At 45.7% G+C, this 9,039-nt stretch overlaps 1 protein-coding gene across 1 annotated transcript in view; it reads left to right on the top strand.

Annotated features, from left to right (window-relative positions):
* Nucleotides 1–3,821: 3,821 nt before the first annotated feature.
* DDX60 (DExD/H-box helicase 60) overlaps nucleotides 3,822–9,039 on the top strand; it is a 54,945-nt gene continuing 49,727 nt past the window's right edge. The window contains 4 exon segments of the mRNA XM_040242115.1: nucleotides 3,822–4,134; nucleotides 4,137–4,201; nucleotides 5,594–5,759; nucleotides 5,762–5,874. Coding sequence (XP_040098049.1) covers nucleotides 3,822–4,134; nucleotides 4,137–4,201; nucleotides 5,594–5,759; nucleotides 5,762–5,874 — 657 coding nt within the window.

The following is a 9,039-nucleotide window of genomic DNA, read 5'->3' as shown; positions in this document are numbered from 1 at the left end:
GAAAGCGGCTGTTGGAGCAGAGAACTATTTGAATGCTGAAAAAAGGCCAGCGTGGGGGCCAGTTGCTGTCCACAGAAACCCCGGGTCCGCCCTGGCCCGCTGCGGCTGGACTCGCTCTTTGCTCAGCGCCTGCTATTCTGGGAAGGAATCTGCAGGGAGCTGGCGGGTCTTCAGCCCCGAGGTTTCCTCTGATGGACTGACGAGCAGGTGTTGGAGAAGCCTGTGTCCGAAATGTCACACACCCGGGGGCTCATCTTCACTTTCTACTGCAGCCTGGGATTGTGTTTAAATGTTTTATGTGTTTCTTCATGATGAAGAGGTCAGTATATTATTGGTGACACTTTTCCATAGGGATACATAAAAATTGATTAATTCCATTGTTTACTTATGATTTGTATATTTAATACTCAGGTTGTTATTACACAATTCAAACCAAAGCAAATTCAGTAGAGAAGAACTCTGTTGGTAATAAAAAGTGTTGACTTTATGATATTAAGAAAGCATAAGACTATCTTGGTGTTAAAAAAAAAAAACATTCATCATGGGACTCCCTGATGGTCCAGTGGTTAAGACTCTGAGCTTCTGATGCAACAGGTACAAGTTCAGTCCTTATTTAGGAAACTAAAATGCCACATGCTTCTTGGCAAGACCAAAAAATTCAATAACATCTGAAAAGGTAAGTCTTGAGATTCCTTAGAAAGCCACATGTTAGGTAAACTCCTGAAACAATAATCACAACATAATCAGAAAAAAAAGTGAAAAGTGAAATAGCGTAGTATTCAGCTGCTGCACTCTTGACAAATACTTTTCAGGAGCTGAATCATGTCTGTGTCTGTGTGTGTGCTCAGTCGTGTCCGACTCTTTGCGACCCCATGGACTGTAGCCTGCCAGGCTCTTCTGTCCATGGGATTCTCCAGGGAAGAATATTGGAGTGGGTTGTCATTTCCTTCTCCAGGGGATCTTCCCGATCCAGGGATCGAACCTGCATCTCCTGCTTGGCAGGTGGATTCTTTACCGCTGCACCATCACTGACCTAGTGACGAAGGGGTGGTAGTCCTCACCGGCTCTCCAGGTGCCAGCCCACCTTGGTGTGTTCTCAGCCCGAGGGTGCCCCCTGCCTCCACCATGGACCCACTCCCGTTATGGCGCCAGGAAGCCCCCAACCCCCGTCACTCCATCCAGCGGCAGCTGCTGCATGACTGTTACAGAAATGCACAGCTGTTCTGTTCTGTGCCTGTTCCCACAGCCCCTCTGCTGTCTGCAGGGTCCTGTCTCTGAAGGGCCAGGCTCCCTGGGGAGGGGGGCAGCAGCCTGGATGTGCACATGCTTTGTGGGTGACATCTTAGCCATGTCACCTTTCTCCAGGGGCATAGGTGTGACAGCACTGATGGTCTCATCTGAGGAGATCCCTTCTTTCACTGAAGTGCTCATCTTGGACTCACGGATGTTGACAAAATGCCCAGTGTGTGTTGGGGGTGGGTGCTGCACAGAGACGGTGCCGGCCTGCCACCCTGGAGCAGGGCTCAGGATCTGATTGGTGAGCTGAGGGCTCCACTGCCAACAAGGAGTGCAGAGACCTGACGGCTGATGGCTTTTAGTCCTGGTTGGGTTCTGGGGACAACACGACCTACATCCGTTCATTTCACCTGACTGCTGGTGTGACTTGCAAGTCACTGTCTCATGGGGGCCCCCTGTACCACACGCTGTAAAACCTGCCTCTGCTGAGCTCAGTGAGCATTCCAGAGGTGCCCCCCACTCCTTCGCTGAAGAGGCCTCCTCTCGTGCCTCCTCAGTACCTGACTACCTGTGGTAGCCACAGGTACCTCCAGGCTTGTGACATCAAGTGCTGCCTTCCTCAGCCCTGCACTCAGGATCCTGGAAAAAAGGTGCTCAGGACCCTGAGCCTGTGACCCTCTGGACTCTGCCCTCCCCGATTCAGTTGGCTAACAGCAGCACCCCACAGTGTGGAATTGGGACCAGGCTGCTTGTGGAGGGTGGGGGTGTGGGGCCGAACCTGGGGACCCACAGGTCCCGCCCTGGAGCAGGACTTGTCCTTTGTGCCCCTTGCCCTCAGTCCAGGCCAGATGCTGGGGAGTTGGAGGAGGTACCCCGATCCCAGACCATTCAGTTGCCTGGGGACACCCAGAGATCGCCTGAGTGAACAGAAACGGGAGTTGGCAGATTCTGTAGATGGAGTTACCGTCAGTGTGTGTGCAGGAACTCAGAGGTGTGGGGCTGCTCTCCCATCTCTCAAACCAGGTGTTCTGGCGGAGGAGGGGGCCACGGCCAAACAGCTGGTGGCCCTTCCGCCGCAGTCTCAGCTCCGAGGCTGGCCACCCAGGGGCCCTGTCTGGGCATCTCCACGTGTGCCTGCCCCTGGGCTGGAAGGCCTTCCCTTTGGGTGGAAGGATTCCAGACATCTTTGCTTTGCAGATACCCAAACAGAGAGCCAGTAGCAGACTTGTCTACATCTGCTAACCCCCAGACAGCCCTCCTGGGGGCATGCCTCGTCCCTTTGGGAGTCCTAGATGTCATCCAGATGTCACGCACAGCAAGGACTCCTGTCCCATCTCAGAAGACAGTGCTAGGTCTGAAGGGAGTGCTCCGGGCACTCCGGCAGCCGGTCTAATTGGTTTAGTTCAGACGACCAAGGGACCCTTCAGAGCTCTGGTTGAAGTTGAACAGAAGCACGTGCCACTCTCCCACCTGCTGTGAGTGTCACCATTACCACAGGCACCAGTCACGTTCTGCCATCACTGCAGAGCATGCAGAAGTCTTGGGGGAGAGGCATCAGCTATGTCTACAAACAGTCTGATGGGACACGAGCAGGGTCAACTTCCCCTGTGTCCAGAGAGAGCACTGGGAAAAGTGGATCCAGATTGTCAGCTGCAGGCAAGGCATGGAGGAGAGCCAGCCGTGGAATGGAGAGGTGCTGACTCGGAGCTCACCCAACAGGACCCGCTTCTGGGAGGTCCCCAGGGGAGGCAGCTGGAGGGAGGGGCTGACAAAGGTGGGGGTTATGATTGTCGACAAGCTGGACAAGGTCCAGGTGTGGTCACAGGAGTAGGTTGTTGAAGTGGAAAGCAAGACCAGAGCTTCTGGAGCTGTTGAAATATGCTGGATGGAAGAGGGGAAGGACTGGGTCAGGGGTTGCTGAGGTTTCACTTCCTCAACTCATTAAAAACCCTGAACAACCACAAAATACCGTACATACTGAAACACTTCCCATCTCAACAAGTGAGCCAAAGGAGAAACCAGAGTGAAATCAGTTGCCCTTTAGTGAAAGGCTCTCAGCTGAGGATCTTGAAGGGTGGATCAGGTCACAGAGAAAACTGTGGGCAGACCTGTGGCCCAGACAAGGTGTTGAATCTTGGTGCCATTTACTGCTGTGTTACCCCTCTAAGTTTATGAAATGATAAAATATTTGTGAAATATTTTATGAAATGATAATAATAGCACAGATGGCATTGTTATGAAGGTTACTGTGGGAACAAATGTAAAGAGGTCAGCATATTTTGAACACACGGTGGCGTTGGCTAATGCTACGTCTTATTATAACACAAAGTCCACATTTCTGCTGCTGATAAATGCGTTATCACTTTCTGACCATATTAGTTTACAATATTGTGATAAAGTACAACAGACTTAGTGGTTTGAAACAGCACCCATGCATTTCCCTACAGTTCTGCAGGTCAGTCCTATGGGGCTAAAGTGCTGGTCCCTGGAGGCTCTCCAGGAGAATCCGTTTCCTTGCTTCGCCAGCTTGTAGAGACAGCAGACTCTTTAAACTGTGGCCTGCCCTTCTCCTGACGGCCAGCAGTATGGGCCCCCCCGGGCTGCTGGTCTCAGTGGGCCTCAGCCTGCAGTGGCTTGGAGCAGAGTTTCGGGTCCCCACCAGAGCCTGTGGTCGGTCACTGCAGGGAGAGTGCCGAGTCCGAGCCATTACACCACCAGGGACCGGGGACCAAGTTTGGCCTGTCGGCTGTGTAGAGATGAATTTCCTCATAGAGATGAGAAGTAGTGAAACTAGTAAAGTGTCTGTTAGGAGGAAAAAGAGTACCCATGTAGACACATGGGTGGGCTCAGAGACAGTCATGCCCTCGTGGTGGTTTGGACAAGACCTGTACTTCTTCTACTGATTGAATGCTACCTCATGAATCTAATTAGTTAAGGAGGACAGTTTGCCATCATTTTAGTCAAGGTAACATGCAACAGTGGGGTTCTTTTCTGTAGTTTGAGAACTGAAACCTGCAGTGACATTGTTTTGTAAGCAGTCTATTTTTTCTTTTATCAAAGAGAAATAGACCAATGAAGATTTAGAAAATTTAGAGGGGTTAGCAGAAAAAGGTATTACCCATAATCCCAGTATTCAGAAATGACTAAGAGTTGAGGATTTTTTGTTTTTGTTTTTTTGGCTTTTGCACGTTTATCTATTATGACAATCTCTGTATTTTAATTGAGGATATAGAACATTCATATTTATTTATTTTTTATTATCCATTTTTGTTGGAGTTTAGTTGCTTCACAAAATTGTTAGTTTTTGCTGTGCCACAAAGTGAGTCAGCTACACATATACATATATGCCCTCTAGCACTGAGCAGAGTTCTCTGAGCTGTACACCATGTTCTCAATAGTCGTCTATCTTATCCATGGTATCAAGAGTGTATAAATGTCAGTTCCAATCTCCCAGCTCCTCCCACTCCCTCTTCCCCTCTTGGTGTCCAGACATTTGTTCTCTATGTCTGTGTCTCAATTTCTGCTTTGCAAATAAGATCATCTCTATCATTTTTCTAGATTTCATGTGTAAGCGATATGATTTGATATTTGTTTCTCTCTTTCTGACCTACTGGGGCTTTCCTGTGAGGATATACAGGACCCTGCGGGAGGGCGGCCAAGCTGATCTCCAGTCTAGCCTCCCAACTCCAAGTAAATCCATCTCTGTCTTCAAAACTCAGCAGTTTGAGCCCAGAGGAAGGCCAAACTCACTAGCGTTGCTCTGTTCTTATTTGCTCTGGAGTAAATACCTCCAAGGGAAGATACTTGCCTGGTGAAATTTTAGCACTTTCAAGTTCATATGTGTATAATACCACCTCCTTCTCATTCTACTCCTAAAGGTTTTGGTGCATGCCTGTCCAGCTGTTTTGTGATCTACATTATTTTAAGTGTTTGAACATTGCTGACTGCTTGCAGGCAGTTTTTTGATAAAAACCAGTGCTACTTCCGGATGACTGAGACCGTCCCTACAGAGCGGTCCACCCTATCTTTCCTTGTGGATGATTCGTAGCCACCATTTGGTTTTAGTATTTTTCTTTCGTTTGTTTTTTTTTTCTTGAAGTGCGATTGGAGAGGAAAATAATTAGAGTGGGAAGGGGAAGTGTGGTAAATTCTGAGTTAAAGGAGATACGTGTATTCAAACCTAAATTGGGGTTTGTGGATTTATTTGCAAAATGACAGTTAAAGGTCTATTTCCTGACTGTGAATCAGAACATGACTGTGTTGGAACCCCCTTTAAAGGCTTCCATGGTATATGTTAACCAGTGAAGCTAGTAGAGAACGAAATGATGATTTCACAGTTATCTATCCATCCTCCCAGGATGCTGAACATGCATATTTCAACTTCCAGGAACTTCGTGCTCTGAGAACGGCATTAATCCTCCATCTTCAGCATAATACCAACATTGATGTTCAAACAACCTTTTCTGGGTGCTGGTCACAAGAGTGGATCACTTTCCTGGAAGGCAGTTGTCCGTATTTTCTGATTATTGGTCAATGAAGGTCAGTGCTGTACTCTTCTCTGGCCAGTCATCTGATATCCTTCTACTTTATGTGTACTTTATGCAGAGCAAGTACAAAAACCAGATGTTTTTCCATAAGGTAATTTCCACCTGAAAGACAAACTTTTAGAATTTCACAAAGTTTTCTATATTACATGACTTGGTTTCATTTTTACCTGTTTTATGGAAATTATCATAGGTTTAACAGAGAGGTATAGAAATGATAACAATAAAATAAAAATGCTGTCTCCTACTGGCAGTTATTGTCATAACAGTAGTGCTTGGCACTTTCTGTGGATCACTTTGTTTAACCTTCACAGTGACGCTGTGAGGGAGCTGCTAGTGTCATCTGTGTTTTGCAGATCATAAAATAGATACTTGAATAATCTGCCCATTGTGTGTGTGTGTGTGTGTGTATGTGTGTGTGTGTGTGTGAGTTGCTCAGTCGTGTCTGATTCTGTGACCCCATGGACCGTAGCCCGCCAGGCTCCTTTGTCCATGGGATTCTCCAGGCAAGAATAGTGGAGTGAGTTGCCATTTCCTTCTCCAGAGGGATCTTCCCGACCCAGGGACTGCACTGGGTCTCCTGACTGCAGGCAGATTCTTTACTGTCTGAGCCACCAGGGAAGCCCCATCTGCCCATTGTCAACCCCAGATGAGTAGTAGAGCCTGGATTTGAAAAGAGGCAGCCTGACCCCAGTGCTTCTGTCCTTAAGTGTGGCGTGCCATTCTGCCTCCACTTAGGAAGGCCAGACACACATCCATGTACTAGTGAAAGGGTGGTGACTACGGCAGCTCTTAATGAGACAACAATGGGGAAATGCGATGAAGAAGGAAAATATATTAAATACAACTTTTCAAAAAAAAAATTGGTCCGGTGGTTAAGAATCTGCCTTGTAATGCAGGGGATGTGGATTTGATCCCAGGTCAGAGAACTAGGGTCCCACATGCTGCAGAGCAACTGAGTCCACACGCTATAACTAGAGAGTCGGTGTGCTGAAACGAAGGATCCCATGTGCCGCAACTAATACCGGATGCAGCTGATAAATGCACACTGTTTAAAAAGAAAATTAAAGAGTAATTGTTGGCCATGTTGTGTGACATGTGGGGCCTCAGTTCCCAGACTAAGGATCAAACCCATGCCCCCTGCATTCAAAGTGCAGTGAAAGTCAAAGTGAAATTGAAGTCGCTCAGTCGTGTCTGACTCTTCGAGACCCCATGGACTATATCCTGCCAGGCTCCTCTGTCCATGGAATTTTCCAGGCAAGAGTACTGGAGTGGGGTGCCATTGCCTTCTCCAGGGGATCTTCCCGATGCAGGGACTGAACCCGGGTCTCCCGCACTGCAGGCAGATGCTTTACCCTCTGAGCCGCCCGGGAAGCCCCAGGAAGTGCAGAGGCTTTAGCAATAAACGGACTGCTAGGGAAGTCCCTGACATAAAGTTGTTTCCTAACAGAAAATCAGTAACAGAATTTTCAAATTATTTAGAATTTTAATCCTGTCATCTTATTATTTTGCTGTATTGGTAAAATTGGTAATGACTGTAATATACTTTTGAGAGATCAAAAAATGCTCACCAACTTTAGAAATCTGGTTTCTAATTTTCACTACCTACAGTGAATTTAGAATATGAAGATAATTCTATGTATCATCAAAATGATTTTTGAGTCAATTAACGTTTCTCACTTTTTTGAGTTTAGGGTCATACCCCTCCGGACATTGGAGACATCCATCATAAGATAGTTTACTATTCTTCCATTAGAGCTTCAGTCATTAAACTATTTCCAAGTCTAGTTGCCTGCAGGGAGCAGGAACAGCCTTGGGTTCTTTTTTTAATTAAAAATATATTTTATAGTGCTAGGTGTCCTATAATCAGTATATCTCATTTTATTCTGTTAGTGCAATTTCTGAATCTGAGTTTGAAGAGTCCTTACAAAACTTCCTTACTAAACTTTCCATAAGAACAGTATTTTTTAAAGGAGGATTTATTTTTGGTAAAATAATTTATATGAACACTCACCTTACAGAGGTTATTTCATTCATCACTTGGAGGACGATGTGAAATGCACATAAAATGCTATGTAAATGGCTGTGGCTGGATGTTTATTACCTGGGCGGGGGTTATGCTGGTCTCTCTGCTTATGTTTGAATTTTTTCTAATATAATATATTGCATTAAATGGGTAAATAGTTTCTTTTTGAGATGTTGAAGATGTTCTAAAATTAGATTGTAACAGTGGTTGTACACAGTTTTGTAAATTTACCAAAAGCCATTGAGTTGTACCCTTAGAGTGAGTGAATTTTCTGTCCTGTTAATTACACCATCATAATGTTGTTAAAAAATGAAATGGGTCCAGACAAAAATTAATTTGGTGAAAACAAACCAGTGCTGTTTGGCAGGCTTTAACAGCATTGTTAATACTCTATAATTACATTTGGGCCTTAGGAAGCATCAAAGCTAGTGGAGGTGATGGATTTCCAGTTGAGCTATTTCAAATCCTAAAAGATGATGCTGTTAAGTACTGCAGTCAATATGTCACCAAATTTGGAAAACTCAGCAGCGGCCACAGGACTGGAAAAGGTCAGTTTTCATTACAATCCCAAAGACAGGCAATGCCAAAGAATGTTCAAATTACCGCCCAAATTGCACTCACCTTACATGCTAACAAAGTAATGCTCAAAATTCTCCAAGCCAGGCTTCAACCGTGAAATTCCAGGTGTTCAAGCTGGATTTAGAAAAGGTAGAGGAACCAGAGATCAAATTGCCAATATCTGCTGGATCATCAAAAAAAGCAAGAGAGTTCCAGAAAATCATCTATTTCTACTTTACTGACTATGCCAAAGCCTTTGACTGTGTGGATAAACTGTGGAAAATTGTGAAAGAGATGGGAATACCAGACCACCTTACCTGCCTCCTGAGAAATCTGTATGCAGGTCAGGAAGCAATAGTTAGAACTGGACATGGATCGACAGACTGGTTCCAAATCAGGAAAGGAATATGTCAAAGCTGTATATTGTCACCCTGATAATTTAACTTATATGCAGAGTACATCATACAAAAATGCTGGACTGGAAGAAGCACAAGCTGGAATCAGGATTGTCAGGGGAAATATCATCAACCTCAGATACACAGATGACACCAACCTTATGGCAGAACGTGAAGAACTAAAGACCTTCTTGATGAAAGTGAAAGAGGAGAGTGAAAAAGTTGGCTTAAAGCTCAACATTCAGAAAACTAAGATCATGGCATCTGGTCCCATCACTTC

Source organism: Oryx dammah, unplaced genomic scaffold, assembly GCF_014754425.2.
Source record: "Oryx dammah isolate SB20612 unplaced genomic scaffold, SCBI_Odam_1.1 HiC_scaffold_1, whole genome shotgun sequence".
In the NCBI taxonomy this organism is placed as follows: Eukaryota; Metazoa; Chordata; class Mammalia; order Artiodactyla; family Bovidae; genus Oryx; species Oryx dammah.
The sequence above is the reverse complement of the archived record's forward strand: the minus strand, read 5'-3'. Positions and strand labels throughout refer to the sequence as shown.